The 16,581-nt window shown below is 50.2% G+C and overlaps 1 protein-coding gene across 1 annotated transcript in view; it reads right to left on the minus strand.

Moving 5' to 3' along the window:
• The window catches only part of CDH1 (cadherin 1), a 78,276-nt gene extending 67,226 nt beyond the window's left edge, over positions 1-11,050 (minus strand). The window contains exons 1-2 of the mRNA XM_025426649.3: positions 10,875-11,050; positions 9,621-9,735 (exon numbers count right to left, since the gene is read on the minus strand). Coding sequence (XP_025282434.1) covers positions 9,621-9,735; positions 10,875-10,934 — 175 coding nt within the window. The 5' untranslated portion in view covers positions 10,935-11,050. The remainder of the gene's footprint in view (positions 1-9,620; positions 9,736-10,874) is intronic.
• Positions 11,051-16,581: the final 5,531 nt, after the last annotated feature.

The following is a 16,581-nucleotide window of genomic DNA, read 5'->3' on the forward strand; positions in this document are numbered from 1 at the left end:
CTTAAAAGAATGTGGGAAGCTCAGCTCCCTCAAAGACCTAGTCCAATCCTAACATCTATTAAGCACTTCACTTCCTGGGGTCTTCATATAAATGTCGTTTAGTAAGGATTCCCCCAAGCCCCTCCACTCCAACGCTCACAGTTCTGTCCCTTTCCTCCTGTACTTTTCTCCTTCCACGGATCACCATGCTGTCTCCTGTCTCCTCTGATTAGAAGGGAAGCTGCAGAAAGGCAAGGATTTTTGTGCTTTGGTCCATTAGATCCTCCGTAGCTCAACACAGTACTAGTGTTGGCAGGTGCTCAACACAAATTTGTTCACTGATCAGACTGAGGCTCATCATCTGGAAGGACTTCTCTCCCCCTGAGAGCTTCAGAGCAGGAATCACCCCCACTCTCCTCACCTGGCCGGTCACAGACCATCTGGCTAGTTGCCCTTTCAAGCTGTAAAGAGCACAGGCGCTGCTGTGCTCTGGAGTCCAAGAGGCACCACGACACCCAGCCAGGCTCTCCTCTTTCTTGTCTCCAGGACTTGCACTATCTTAGCGTCTCAGAGCTACAACTGTTGCTTCTCACTGGTTGTTGAGATTTAAAAGAGAGAGAGAGAGACAGCATCTGGAAGATCTAGACACAGAGTAACTGCTTGTCAGTGCAATGTTGTTTATGAGAATAGAGGATGAAATAATTTTTTTGGTAAGTATGTCTCAAATATTGCATGGGACGTACTAATAAAAAAATTAGTCACTGTTTATCTGAAATTCAAATATAACTGGGCATCCTGTATTTTTATTTGCTAGATCTGGCAACTGGGCATTAGACAGTTACCCTCCTGAAAGCAGGGTGACAATATATCTTACATAATGATTTCTAAGACACTGCCCTACAATACCTTCTCAATATTTACTCATCAGATGGATTTTGGAGTTGTGAGACTTGTATCTTGGCCATGAGCTAATTAAGATGGCTTTCGATTTTTGTCTTGGGGAGGTTTTTTTGTTTTTTGGTTTTTTTTGCATCTCACAAGTTCCTTCCAGGCTTCTGTGCGTTGCCAAGAACCGGAAAAATGGATACCAGGTCTTAAACAATTAATGGCCCCAAAGGATACTGCAGATACCCAGGGAGAAGGTGTTGGGTGCATCTGGGAGTCTCACTCAAGGAAGGTGTTACCCAGACAATAGGAAACCAAACAGATGGCCCCGGCCGGCTCGGCTCGGATCTCTGTTTAGATTTTGATCTGGTGCTTCCTTACACCAAGAAGTGTGGGGCAGAAATAGCTCCCCTGACCTTTAGACTCTAGATTGCAAGCTGTTTTGTGACAAGACAATTAGGTAAGGTTACACCAGGGGTGTGCAGGGTTCAGGGAAGCTGAGGAGAGCCAAGCAGAGACACATGCCCTGGGAATGTCCCCTCCTCATGTCTTTCTATGGCTTATACTGACAAAGTTCTATATTTTCTTTAAAACCAAAAACACCTTGGAATAGTTTCTAAACACGCAAAAAATGTATAGATCTATACTTAACACTCTGAAACCTCATTTATTCATTCAACAAATACTCACTGAGTACCTAATATGTACCAGGCACTAACTATTCTGGATGCAATACAGCCTGAACTTAACCAGATGAAATTCTGTGGCCTCTGGAGCTTCTGTTCTACTGGGAGGGGACAGAAAATGGACAGGAGAAATAACTGAAATATATAGTATCCTAGATGATGAAAAGTGCTACAGAAGAAAATAAAGCAAAGAAGGAGGAAGGGGAGTGCTAGGAGAAGGGGTAACTATTTCAAATAGGGGTTTCAAGAAAGGCTTCACTGAGAGGGTGACATGTGAGCAAAAAGTTGGACCTAAATGAGATAGCTGTGAGGTACCTGGCTAGCTCAGTCAGTAGAGCAAGCAACTCTTGATCTCGGGGTCATGAGTTCAAGCTCCACATTGTACATAGAGCTTACTTAAAAATAAAAAAATAAAATGAGTGAGGCATGCAGATATCAGAGAAAAGTATCATGGACAGCAGTAATAGCCAGTGCAAAGGCCCTGAGGTAGAAGTGTGCCTGGTACGTTCTAGATACAGTCAAGAAGAAATGACAAGAGGCAAGGGGCGGGGGCAGATCACAGGAGCCTTGCAAGTCACAGAAAGGACTTTGACTTACATTCTGTGTGAAATGGGGAGCCACTGATGGATTTTGATTTTTAATTTAACTTTTTAAAATTGAGGTATAATTGGCATACGTTTTATTAGTTTCAGGTGTAGAACATACTATTCATTATTTGTACTAACTTCAACTTTAAAAACCATCACTCAGGGATCCTTGGGTGGCTCAGCGGTTTGGCACCTGCCTTTGACCCAGGGTGCGATCCTGGAGACCAGGGATTGAGTCCCATGTCGGGTTCCCTGCATGGAGCCTGCTTCTCCCTCTGCCTGTGTCTCTGCCTCTATCTATCATGAATAAATAAAATCTTAAAAAAAAATAAAAATATAATAAAAATAAAATAAAAACCATCACTCCTGGGATGCCTGGGTGGTTCAGCAGTTGAGTATCTGCCTTCGGCCTAGGGCATGATCCTGGAGACCTGGGATCGAGTCCCGCATCGGGCTCTCTGAATGGAGCCTGCTTCTCCCTCTGCCTGTGTCTCTGCCTCTCTCTCTGTGTCTCTCATGAATAAATCTTTAAGAAAAATAAAAATAAAAACCATCATTCTTGGCTAGCTCAGCTCATCCAGCTGGCTGGATAGAGAGAAAAATTGGGGGGAGGGGCAGAGGAGACAAGGCGACTAGAAAGGAGGCTGTTGCAATACCTTAAGTGAAGACACTAACACTTCTTTCGGGAAAGTTCTTCTGGGAACAGAGGAGGTGTATGAGCACATTGATGCCAAACCACAGAAACAGGTGTTCTCCCTAACCTTCAACTTGCCCAGGTACCATAAATCTGAAAGGCTTTCGGCTTGTTACAAGCTTTCCTAATTACAAAGCCCACTAATTATTATCTAGGCCTTGGCCAATTATCCCACAGGGTCCTGTGCTGGCCACTGTTTATGATTTGCTCATGGTGAACATGTTCAACCCTTCCAGACAGGCTCCATTAGGTCCCAGCAGGAACACCTGAGCTCACAGGGATCTGGGCCCAGACCTCTCTCACACCTTGAAAAAGTCCTAGTCCAATGTGTGGTGGAGTTTTCAGAGGATTAGCGGGAATAGAATTATCTGGGTCTCCTGAGAGGTCAGGCCTGAGTTGAACCTCAGTCAGATTAGGACACTTTCCCTCCCAACCCATAATTCCAAATGCCAACTGAATTGACTGAATTGCATTTCCAGGGACCAAAGTTGCAGACATAAAGGAAAAGAAATGCACTTCCACGAACATTCATTTCAAAGTGGAGTTAAAAGGGAATCAGGCTGGAAACTGCCCACACATCAAAGACAAGCAGCCCTCCGAAAACAAAAGAAGCTGAATTCCAGCATCACAGTTAAAATAAGTGAGATACAAAAGGTATAATAAAGACACCTTTCCCAAGAGGAAGGAGGGAAGTCCTTACCCTCAGGTGACTTAGGTCCCACTGGAGATGCAGTTTGGCCACAAGGCACAAGAGGGGCACAATGAAAGCATGGGTTTTGGAAGATAAAAGTACAGGACTGTAGCCCCACCTCTGACACTGCCTGGGTCGGGGTGATAGGGAGACTTTTGCACATTAACCAAGTGAATGATTTGTCCACTAAAAGAATATAAAGGGGGAAAGAAATATATAGAGAGAAAACCCAGGGCACCTGGCTGGCTCAATGGGTGGAACATGCAACTCTTGATCTCAGGGTCATGAGATCAAGAACCACATGGTCTACCCACTGAACCAGCCAGGTACCCCATGAAATAATTTTCAAAACTAAACAGAAGGGATGCCTGGGTGACTCAGTGGTTCAACATCTGCCTTCGGCTCAGGTCATGATCCTGGGATAGAGCCCACATGAGCCTGAATCTGCATCGGGCTCCCTGTTAGGCAGGGAGTTTACTTCTCCCTCTCCTTCTCTCCCCATCATGCTTTTGCCCTCTCTCACTTAAAAAAAAAAAAAAAGCTGACAAGTTCAAGGTCATCTTGATTTTCATCCCCAGCTGCTCCCTGCCCCACTCCTCCCACACCAACTGCAAACAATATTCCTGAGCCGGTCCACAGGCAGCCCCACCCAGGTACACTACACAGTGCAAGCAAGAAAACACCACCGAATTGCCTTTCCTAGCAAAGGGCACTTTGGTCGAGTCACTGTTTGCAGAGCAGTGTTTGCTTTAACACAGAAGCAGGGAGAGTGAGGAAACTGGTTTGGCTGGTTTACTGGGTGGGAGGGAGAGCAGGGCTAACGTTTGAACCAAAGGTAAAACACACAGTAGAGAGACTCAGAAGGCACCAAATACTCCAGGGGCTTTAATATTTAATATTCATTTAGCACCTGGTACTATTATGCCCATTTCACAGATGAGAAAACTAAGGCTTAGAGGGTAAAGTCCTTGGCCAACATTCCTTCAGCTGGCAAGGGGCATTCCCTGGGTTTCAATCTAGGCAGCCTGACTCAAGAACTTTGTAAATGAGGAAATGTGCCTCCAGAGCCACGGGTGGGGGGGGGCATGGGGTGGTATATGGAGGATTGGAGGCAGATAAGAGGAAGGAAAGGGAAGAGGAAATGTGTAAAAAAGAGGCTAAAGCCCTCCCAAAAGCAGCAAGCATGCGAGCTGGGATGTAAGAAAGGTAAATTTACTTAAATTAGCAAAAAAAGAGAGAAAGAAAAGCCACCACAAGAATTTAACTGACCAAAAAAAAAAAAAAAAGAATTTAACTGACCAAAGATGAAAAACACTTAAAAATGACTGCCTTTTCCCCTTCCAGATTCAGTTTTGAGGGCTCCTGCCTCTGGCTCTCAGAGGGAAGCACTCCGCACACTGTATCCCCGGGACACTTATCCAGGTAGACCAACTTCCAGAAACCATGATTGGGCGTGCAGCCCTCACACAAGTCTTAGAGAGTTCAGACTCCCCTCTAAACCAATCCATTTCGGGGATCCCTGGGTGGCGCAGCGGTTTAGCGCCTGCCTTTGGCCCAGGGCGCGATCCTGGAGACCCGGGATCGAATCGCACGTCGGGCTCCCGGTGCATGGAGCCTGCTTCTCCCTCTGCCTATGTCTCTGCCTCTCTCTCTCTCTGTGTGACTATCATAAATAAATAAAAATTTAAACAAAAATAAAAAATAATAATAAACCAATCCATTTCGATCAACATCTAGGGCTGGCCTGAGGCCAAAGAGTTAAGAGGGGGGAAAATTAGAATGTATGAAGGGTAATAATATTAATTCAGTCATTCACTTGTTTAAAATTTCTTTTTTTTTTTTTTTAATTTTTTTTTTAATTTTTATTTATTTATGATAGTCACAGAGAGAGAGAGAGAGAGGCAGAGACACAGGCAGAGGGAGAAGCAGGCTCCATGCACCGGGAGCCCGACGTGGGATTCGATCCCGGGTCTCCAGGATCATGCCCTGGGCCAAAGGCAGGCGCCAAACCACTGCGCCACCCAGGGATCCCTCACTTGTTTAAAATTTCTGAGTGCCTACTCGGTCCCTAAGAAATATGAGGCACCATCTTATAAATCTTTACTGTTTCTTTACATCATCTCACTTGCTTTCCGTTCAGCCCGCACCTGCGGGCTTACGTTCATCACCGTAACCCCAGAGTCTAGCCCAGGGCTGGCACTCCTGCTTACCGCCTAGCCAAATAAACAAACATGCACATTTACGTCTCACAACAAATCGCTGAGTATTATTGCACACACACCCCCAATTCACAGGTGGGGACTGAAGTTCATTGAAATAAAGTGATTTACCCAAGGTCACACGGCTAGGCGCTGGAAGGCAAACCGGGATTTTTTTTTTTTTTTTTTTTAAGATTTTATTTGAGAGAGTGAGAGTGTGCACACACAGTGGAGGGAGGGGTAGACGAACAAGCAGACTCCTTGAGGAGCACAGAGTCCTACGCAGGGCTCGATCCCAGGAGCCTGAGATCATGACCTCATCATAAGTCAGACACATAACCGACGGAGCCACCCAGGGGCCCCAAACCTGGATCTTTCAGGTGTGCGAACTATCACTGACCAGCCAGAGACTTCATTCCCCTCCTTGAAAGCCTAAAGCCCTGAAAGGAGATGGGAGTTGAGGCAGAGTGGAAACCCAGAAAGTGTCAACTGTGACAGTGCCTCTTGGGGATTTTAGGGTTTTGGCAGCTCCTGGGAGATGGGAGAGCTGATTGCTTCAGCGTCTGGCTTATCTGGGGCTACGCCTGGGAGGGAGTGTGTAACAGACACCAAGGTGAGCATTTTGGAAGAAAAGACTCGCCCAATATTAAGCCCCGGAGAGCAAACAGGCAGGCCCCCGGGGGCGGGGGCCTGGGGGATCAGGAGCCAGACTTCCTTACCTAGGAAGTATGTGGGAAGCCGCCACTTCTCCCAGACAAAGGCAAGGACAGGAGAATCCAGGTCTCCTTCCTCAGTGAGCTCGCATCAAGCCTCGCCACAGATGAGTAATGGGGAAGTGAGTTTGAGGGGCGGGGGAGAGGGAATCTGATGATGTAAGGGAGCTATCAGAGCAGGTTTCTCTATTTATTTTTCTTTTTTTTTTTTTCCAGCCCAGTTTAATTAGGAGGTCTGCACACTGTTTCTACCACCTCTCAGCACATCTTTTAGGAAGGGGAAATGGATGTATTTAATGTACACAAGTGGATGCTTGTGAGCTAGGTCAATCCATCAAGGAGCCAGAGCTCAACCCAAAACATAAACCCTGTTTGCCCAAAGCCAGGTGGTGGAGGAAACAAAGCAAGAAAGCCATCAGTTTAAAACCCTGCCTGCTTTTCCCCTCCCACACCTCGATCATCTTAAAGCTGAGGGCACTCTGACACTTCTTAGGCCCCAAACTGTCCAATAGCCTGGGTTTCTTAAACCGGCTTGTGTTGGAAAAAGAAAAAATAATCAGAAACTCTAGAGAACCAGTTCGTTTTTTAAAACATTCTCCATTCTAGAACCTGGAGAGAAACCAATGAAATAAATACAAGACTGAGACTATGGGGTCAACCATCCCATAGAGTACAACATTCACCCCAGCAAACCACCCCCAGGGTCCCCTGAGTTTGGTCAAACCCTATTTGTGACACTCTATGGCCAATGGCAGACAAAAAGTAACAAGTTCCTCGTTTTCAAACTTCCATGGAGCAGTGTTCGTGGAGTCAGTGCTTTAAACCTGGTCCTCATGTCACTTTCCTTAGGCTGTCCCAAGAGTAAGGCCACCACCCTAAATCCTGGCTGCCTTTTTAAAATCACAAAGCCAGTTCTCTGAGGTCACATGTGTGAGTTTACCAGAAGGGCACTTCTACACTGGATTGGTTAGAAGTGCCCAAAACAGTGAGATGTCAGAAAATTGGTTGAATGGGGTGGGTCTTGGATATAAAGAAACTGAAACCGGGACGCCTGGGTGGCTCAGCAGTTGAGCGTCTGCCTTCAGCTCAGGGCGTGATTCTGGAGTCCCAGGATCGAGTCCCACATCGGGCTCCCTGCAGGGAGCCTCATTCTCCCTCTGCCTATGTCTCTGCCTCTCTCTGTGTGTCTCATGAATAAATAAATAAAATATTTAAAACAAAAAGAAAAGAAAGAAAAAAAGAAACTGAGACCAACGGCGGGAGCAGCTTGCAGAGGTGGCCGCCATCACCAAGAACACCAGCTGCAGACGTCCTGCTCTTCCCACCTGGCCTGACCCATCTCTGTCGCCACCGCCTCCTCTCCTGGGGTCGTGCCACATCAACCTCTCTGCTCTCTCAGGCACACACGTAAGACCACAGGTACTTCACTAATGGACACTAATTCTCCAGCCACCGTCTCTCTTTTTTTGAGATTACTGAGAAGAGGAGAGAAGCGGAGGAAGACCAGCTGCGCATCTCTGAACAGATTACTCAACTGCTTCACGGTTCAGCTTTCCTCACCTGCAAAACGGCAGTAACAACAGCGCCTGGACCTTCATAAAGCTCCTGCGAATATTAAATGAGGTAAAAGGAAGCACTTGCCCCCAGAGTCTGGTTCAAAACGGAATAGGTGCCTCTATTAATAATAATGGTAATATTTATATTATGTAATAACCATATATTGGTCAGTCAGACCAACAACTTGGTGGGGTGTGGGAGGTTGGGGGGGCGTGAGGCAAGTGCAGGGGCAATTAGACTACCCCACACTTAGAGCTACGAAATACTTGGTGCTGGAAAATAAAGTGTCCTGCGCTGGTCTTGGAACACCCCCATATACAGACAAGCACTCACACTCCGGGTTTCTAACCCCCGCCTCAATCTTCAAGGCTGGGTCAACTTTGCCTTCTCCAAGAAGCCAGTCCTCACTGCCCACTGATACCCAACAAAACATCGCAGGCCACCCACATTCTTTGGCACCTAAATGCTTATGTCCCACAGTGGCCTCTGAGTGGGTCCTGGAACATTCTCCATAATCTGCTCTTATGTGATAGACCAACAGGGGACTGGAGTGTCCCTGTGTCTCCATTCATTCCTGGGTGCCCAGCACCAGGGTGCAGAGTATCAACCACTGACTAATGGTGGACCCACTGCGAAAGTCAAACACTTCTTTTCTGACTCAATAGAAACCTCCACACAACACAGGCCTCAGAAAAGCAAATATGTTTAATCAATGAAGCTGCAGTTTCTGTGAAGGAAAAAAAATGCCGCCCACTGTTGGAACAGCTTCCAAAATTCAAACAATTTTCACACAACAGTGTGATTGCTACAGTTTTCACGCGGCCAAAGACTGGAAGAATAAATGCAGTGAATTTCCTCTGGGAATTATGGGTGAGTTCTCATTTTAAAAAGTGTTTTATAGTTACCATACTCACCCAATCAACTAAAATCAAGAGGAAGGAGAAGTTGTTGGGTAAGAAATAAGCATCTGGGAATCAATGAAACCAGAAGCTTTCCCTGCTCTCTCACTCCTGGGGCACGGGCACAGTGAAGTGAACTAAAGCAAACTCTAGAATCCTGATGATCACAACGATACCACCCCGAAATATATAGTGTGCCTTTTCATTCCGAGTCAAAGCTATCAGGCTTTAAAAAAATAAAACAAAAACATTATTCCTCAGGGGGAATAGTACCTGTACCTAAATGTTTTCACCTCTTTGTGCAAATGCCACAACCTGGTAACGGAGAGGGCACTTCATCACTGAGATGATGCACTTGGGCACCTGGGCCTGCCACGGACGCTGCTCCCTGACCTTGGGCGCAGGGACTCCACCCTCCAAGCCTCCATTTCCTGAGCTGCAAAATGGGAATTACTGTGGTGTCCCTCCCCGCGCCTTCGATACATCAGGTGTCTGCGGTCTCAAGTGACAGACTGTCCCTCTAGGCGCAGGGAAGGCCTCCAAGTAAAGGCCCCCTCCCCAACAGGGCCATGCAAGGGTATCCCTCACCCAGCCTAGAAGCTTGGGTACCTCCGGCTGGGTAAACTCCAAAGGGTCATCATCTGAACCAGGAAAAAGGGGCTTTCTCAGGGGTGTGGCAGTGCAATTTCTCAGACCCTTCCTGCTCCCACCCCACTCAGCTCGAGACTCACCCCTGCCCAGGACACGGCCTCTCTCCAAGTGTCGCCGGGGCACGGTGAACGTGTAGCTGTCAGCGCCAAAGCCAGGGCGGCAGGGCTCCGGCTCTTGGCAGAGCCCCGATGAGACCTGGAGGAGGGCAGGAGGCATGAAACCGGGGTGACCTGGGGCGGGGGGGGGGGGGGGGCGTCCCCTCCTGCCCAGACCGAAACCAACGGCGCTGCCCCTCCCTCGCTCCCGGCGTCGGCGTCGTGGGTGGGACCCACCCTCACCCTCACCCTCACCCCCACCCCCAACCCCCGGGGCAGGCGGCCGCACCAAACCCTTTCCCTCCGAAACCTGCTGCGGCCAAGCCCCCAGGGCCTCCGGGGAGAGGGGCTGCCGGGTCACGTCCTTCCCTTTCCTTCCCGTCTCCTCTTTAATTCCACCGGAGGCGTCCTCGCTCTTCCCCACTTCGCTTCCCTTCTCCCGGGGACGCCCCCCTGCGCAGCCTGGCTCCTCGCGGGCACCAGCGCCCCGACACCTCCCGAGCCTCTGCCAGCGCAGGGCCGCCTCCCCACCCGCTTACCTCGCTTTCTCCTACACGGCAGGTGCTTTTACTTCCACGGATTTCCCCTTCCTTTCGCCCCCACTCCTGGCTCCTCCCGACCCGCACGGGGCTCCCCTCCTCTGCACCCCACCCCACTCCGCTGCTCGCCCCCCACACCTGGCTCCCCCCGACCCGCGCCGGCGCTCCCCTCCTCTGCACCCCACCCCACCCCGCTGCTCGCCCCCCACACCTGGCTCCCCCCGACCCGCGCCGGGGCTCCCCTCCTCTGCACCCCACCCCACCCCGCCGCTCGCCCCCACTCCCGGCTCCCCCTGACCCGCACGGGGCTCCCCTCCTCTGCACCCCACCCCACCCCGCCGCTCGCCCCCACTCCCGGCTCCCCCTGACCCGCACGGGGCTCCCCTCCTCTGCACCCCACCCCACCCCGCCGCTCGCCCCCACTCCCGGCTCCCCCTGACCCGCACGGCGCTCCCCTCCTCTGCACCCCACCCCACCCCACCCCACCCCACCCCGCCGCCCGGCCGCGCCGGCTCCCCGCCGCCCCCACTCCCGCCTCGGTGGAGCCCAGAGCGCCGCGCAGCTTCCAGGCCTCTCTGGAAACTCAACTTTCTGGGAAGAGGAGGGGGCGACGGCAGAGCGGAGGCCGGACGAGAGAGAGAGGGGAAGGGGGCGCGGCGGGCGGGAGGCGGCCCCCGCAGAGCCCGAAGACGCGACGTACCTGCAGCAGCAGCAGCAGCGGGAGCAGGAGCGCGGGGGCGCCGCCGTACCGAGGGCCCATGGCGGGCGGGGGTCGAGAGCCGGGCGCGAGGCGGCGCGAGGCGGCGCGAGGCGGCAGGACTTCCGCGAATCACAGGTGCCCGCAGCGCCCGACGCCACTGAGCGGGGCCGCGTCCGGCCGCCAGGTGAGCCGCGAGGCCCCGCCCCCCGCGCCGCTGATTGGCTGCGGCTGCACCTGCGGCGGGCGGCCAATGAGCGGCGCGGCCCCGCCGCCTCGGCGCCCGGCCCCGCCCCCCGCAGTTTCTAGAGCGCGGGTGGGGGACAGCAGCTCCCCCGGCACCCGGAGGCTCACGAACACTCCGGACGGAGACGACTTTAACTCTTTAACTAGTTTTGTCTTTTTTTTTTTTTTTTTTTTTTTAAGTAGGCCCAACTCTCGGCCGCCTGGTTTGCTCAGCGGTTGAGCGTCTGTCTGCCTTCCGCTCAGGGTCGTGCTCCTGGGCTCCAGGGATCCAGTCCCATCGGGCTCCTCCTGTCTATGTCTCTGCCTCTCTCTCTCTGTGTCTCATGAATAAATAAATAAAATCTTTAAAAAAAAAAAAAAGTAGGCCCAGCACTCCTGGTGGGGCTTGAACTCCTGACGCAGAGAATAAGAGTCGCTCCTTCTACCAAGTGAGGCAGCCAGGCGCCCCACCAGCACGCTCTCCCTCTCTTTAAAAGAGTGATTTATTTTGGAGGTGGAGAGGGAGAGAGCAGTGCGGAGGGGCAGGAGGAGAGGGAGAGAGTCTCAAGCAGGCTCTGAGTCAAGCACCGAGGCGGGGCTCTATCTCATGATCCTGAGATCACCACCTGAGCAGACCGGAAGAGAGTGGGTCACTTAACCGACTGAGCCACCCAGCTGCCTGGAGTTTTGTCTTTCTAACTGCAGGTCTCCAGAGATTGTGAGTGCAAATCAAACCACTGAGTAGGACTCATCTTTCAAAGCCTCAGTTTCTCCACCTTCCAAATGGGAATAATCACCAACCCCCTCCCTATGTTGTTATGAGGTTGCCCTACAATTAATAAGACCAATGTTTCCTGTGCCATAAAAGCTCTGTAACGATGTGAAGGATGGTAACAGTAACATTGACCGTCTCAAAACAAACCAAGAGCTGTTTTTTTCTTTTTTTAAATATTTTGTTTACTTATTCATGACAGAAGCCCAGACACAGGCAGAGGGAGAAGCAGGCTCCCTGCAGGGAGCCCCATGTGGGACTCAATCCCAGGACCCTGGGATCATGACCCGAGTCAAAGGCAGAGGTTCAACCACTGAGCCCCCCAGGTGCCCCCAAAGAGCTGTTACTATTCCTGATTCATTAGCCAGGCAACTGACCTATAAATTGGAGGCCAGGTGGAGGTGGTGGAGGACCGGAACCCACCTCCCTCTGATTCCAGGACTCTTCTATTAGCTTCATCTCATGTAAACCCAAGATCGTCTGGGAGCTGGAGCTATGGCTTTCCACCTGTCCTTGGTGGAAAAGACCCTTTAAAGATCATCCAAACCTGTTATTAGCAGATAAGTTTCAATGTCCCATAGCAAGTCAGTATCAAAGCCAAGATTAGAGCCTAAAATCTCTGATCCCCAGATTGGGGCTCCTAACACTACACTATTGCCATCACCGCCTTCCCTAGAGAATTCTGTCCTTAGTAAAATAATTTTAGAGTCAAAAAAAAAAAAAAAAAAAAGAATAGACAGGCAAATGTTAGGTCAGATAGCTTCTGTGTCTGACGGCCAGGGGCCAGCTGCATCTGGGCAGTTTGGCTACCCTGACAAGGACGCTGTTTCCCTTCATCCCCCACGCATGGTGGGAACTGCAAAACACTGTGTGAAGTAAGCTGCTCACCAGCTGCATGACCTTGGGCAGCTAAGTGCTCTTATCTGTATAAATGGGTTGATGGAAGCTATGCAAGAAAATCACTGAACAGAATACTTGGCACTTGGTAGCACCCGCTCAGTAAATGTTGGTGTGGTGGTTGTTCTTTGGAAAGGACCCCCTCCTTGCCCCCTTCCTCACGGGGAAGGCCGAGTTTAGAATACTTCACCCAGAGCTGAGGGGGGTTCTGAGCTCCCTGAGGGCTACTTTCTCAAGCCAGAGGAGAGGAGACGCTTGTTGAAAACCAAGACGCCAAAAAAAAAAAAAGAAAAGAAAAGAAAAAGAAAACCAAGACGCTGTTTTGAATCAGCCTGTCCCCCCTCCCACCCTGTCCCCTCAGGTTTAATAGGTTTCCCCACCTGTCCCTTCTGATTTGGTTTTGTTTTGTTTTTTAGATTTTATTTATTTATTTGACAGAAAGAGAGAATACAGGGCGCCTGGGTGGCTCAGTGGTTGAGTGTCTGCCTTCTACTCAGGTTGTGATCCTGGGGTCCCAGGATCAAGTCCCACATCGGGCTCCCTGCAGGGAGCCTGCTTCTCCCCCTGCCTGTGTCTCTGCCTCTCTCTGTGTCTCTCATAAATAAATAAAATCTTAAAAAAGAAAGAAAGAGCACAAGCAGGCAGAGCAGCAGAGGGAGACGGGGAAGCAGGCTCCCCACTAAGTGGGGAGCCCAATGCGTGACTGGATTCCAGGACCCCGTGATCATGACCTGACCCAAAGGCAGACGCTTAACGGACTAAGCCATGCAGCCACCCCTGGCCCCTCAGTTTTAATGGGTTTCTAAGTACACGCCCAGGCCATTTGGATTTCTGAATTTTGGCTCTCTCTGCCTCTTAACCCACTAGGAGGCTCATAGGGAAAGGGCTCCAGTATTTCCTTTCCCACTGAGGCTCCTGACCGAATGTGCATTAAACAAGATAATGGAAATACAGAAAGAGGCGTTTCCCCCATGGGGCAGCTTGTACGTTTATTTTCTTTCTCCCAGTTATGTAAAAATACATATTTTATACCATTGCTCAGCCCAGGGAGCCTTTAGGGCTTTGCTTTTCTCCACCCAGCAAGGCCTGGCCTTGTAACTCCAAAGCGACTCTCATCGACTCTTCCATTACACTCTGATAATTCAATAAAAAGGATTTTAGAAAACAATTAGGGGCAGTGAAAACAGATTGGCATGACACTCTCTCCAGATTTCTCAGAAAGTCCTTCAAGCTCTAGGGGACACTAGTGAAGGGCTGCCGCTCTCAACTGTCCAGAGTGAGGTGGGAACACTCAAGGGTTGGAGGTGAAGCACTGAGTGACTATGGCCCTCAGTTCCTCTTCCATCAAAAAATATTTCCTGGGGATCCCTGGGTGGCGCAGCGGTTTGGCGCCTGCCTTTGGCCCAGGGCGCGATCCTGGAGACCCGGGATCGAATCCCACGTCGGGCTCCCAGTGGATGGAGGCTGCTTCTCCCTCTGCCTGTGTCTCTGCCTCTCTCTCTCTCTCTCTGTGTGTGTGTGAGTGTGACTATCATAAATAAATTATTTAAAAAAAAAATATTTCCTTAGGGATGCCCAGGTGGCTCAGCGGTTTAGTGTCTGCCTTTGGCCCAGGGCATGATCCTGGGGTCCCAGGATAAAGTCCCACATCGGGCTCCCTGCATGGAGCCTGCTCCTCCCTCTGCCTATGTCTCTGCCTCTCTCTCTCTCTCTCTCTCTCTCTGTTTCTCATGAATAAATAAATAAAATCTTTAAAAAAAAAAAAAAGATTCCCTCAGGGGCACCTGGGTGCCTCCGGCCCATCAGTTAGCCATCCCGCCATTGGTTTCAACTCAGGTCATGATCTCAGGGTTTGTGAGGTCACACCCCTCATGGATCTCCTCACTTAGCACAGTCTGCTTGGGACTCTCTCTCTCCTGCTCCTTCTGCCCCCTCCCCCCCATAAGTATATAAATCTATTTTTTTAAAGAAAAGGTTCCTCGGGATGCCTAGGCGGCTCAGTGGTTGGGCGTCTGCCTTCGGCTCAGGAAGTGATTCTGGAGTTCTGCTTCGGGCTCCTGCATGGAGCCTGCTTCTCCTCCCTCTGCCTCTCTCTGTGTCTCTCATGACTAAATAAATAATTTTTTTTTAGAGACGATTCCCCTTTGTGAGGATCAAAGGAGCTGATGGGCTATACTGCTGATGGCCTTTGATCTCAAGTTGCTGGAGGCTTCACATTCCCCTCTGCCACTAGCTGGGGAGCATGTCACTTGATCCTTTCCAGTCTCAGTTTCCTCATCCATAAAATGGGGATGCTGCTAGCACTTAATTCGCAAGATTCTTGTAAGCACTCTATAGAGTTAGCTATTAGAACTCTTGGCTCAATACATTCCCTTCCAAGTTCTAGACCAAACTGTGAGCCCTATGCAGCCTCCCCACTCCCAGGCTCTGCTTTCCCCACCCTACCCTTAAAATCTCTTAGGCAATCTCCTGTGGGGGTGGTGCGGGGACAGGACAGGCATGTTAGTCTTTTCAACTTCACAGGGGTTATTTGCATTTTAAAGAGGGCTCTAGGTGGGCTTCTTTCAAAGGAATGAGACATTTGGATCTGGTAAGCTCTGCCCAGGGTTCTTAAGGTGGTGTCTGTGGATGGGTTCTGGGAGGTACCTGTGCCCCTGAGATTCTATGCAACCCTGTCAGTGAAGGAGATAGGGGCCACCGCATTCATTAGCTTCTCAACTGAGGGGAAGAAGAATCAAGATCTTGAGATTAGAGGTCTCTGGGGGCCAGTCCAGTGTTAACAGTAGAATTTTAGGTTATCTACAGCAAAAATGAAGGTTGACCAGAGGCCTTTTGGGTGCCTCTCCCAGTGGATGACAGCCCTAGTCCCTGGTGCTAACCAAGCGTCCATCACTGGGATGAGAACGGCAGATTTCCTTATTGCAGGGTGTGCCTCTGATGAACTTTCGTTGCCTGGGTGTCCTGGCCACTGGTCAGAAAAGAGGCTGGCTAATGATTAACAACCTGGGCAGTCTCCTCCCTTTCATCTCCTGGTAAAGGGGTGGTTATGATGGTACTCAGAGGGCCCCAAGCCTCTCTGAGAGGAGCTTAACCCCCGCCTGGCTGGAGAGGAATCCCAGGGAAATCGAAATTGCTAGGGATTGCAGGCGATCAAGCTCCCGATGGTGGGGAGAGCACGCTCTGTATGAGCTGCTCCTGGGGGCTCCTGAAACCTCTGCCCAGGGCTGCCCGCCAGCACCCAGGGGAGGGAGCTGGATACCCAGCTTCAGCTGCCTGTGAAAATAACGGTAACTGGTAACTGAGAGGGGTGCCGCCCCTTGGAGCTCAACCACTCACGTCTGCAGAAAACATTTTTCTTTCAAACACAAAGAAAATAGTATACTGCATACCATGTAGAGTAGAATGAAACACCATGTAGCTATCATCTAGCTCCAATAATTATTTTTTGCAATTCTTGTAATTTGTCAACTTTGCAATTGTACTAAATATTGTCTCTTCACCCCTGCATTTTTTTTAAATTAAGACTATTTTTTAGAGCAGTTTTATGTTCACAGCAGATTTGAGAGGAACGTACAGAGATTTCCCAATTACCCTTTGCCCGCTACACATCCATAACCGCCCCCCCCCCGCAGCATCCCCCCAGAGTGGTACATTTGTTACAATTGGTAAATCTTCCTGACACTTCATCATCACCCAAAGTCTACATTAAAATCCTCAGGGTTTGAATAAATGTATAATGAAGTGTATCCACCATTAAAGTGGCACAAGCAGGGGGAGCTGCAGGCAGAGGGAGAAGGAGAAGCAGGCTCCCTGCTA

This window comes from Canis lupus, chromosome 5 (assembly GCF_003254725.2).
Source record: "Canis lupus dingo isolate Sandy chromosome 5, ASM325472v2, whole genome shotgun sequence".
In the NCBI taxonomy this organism is placed as follows: Eukaryota; Metazoa; Chordata; class Mammalia; order Carnivora; family Canidae; genus Canis; species Canis lupus.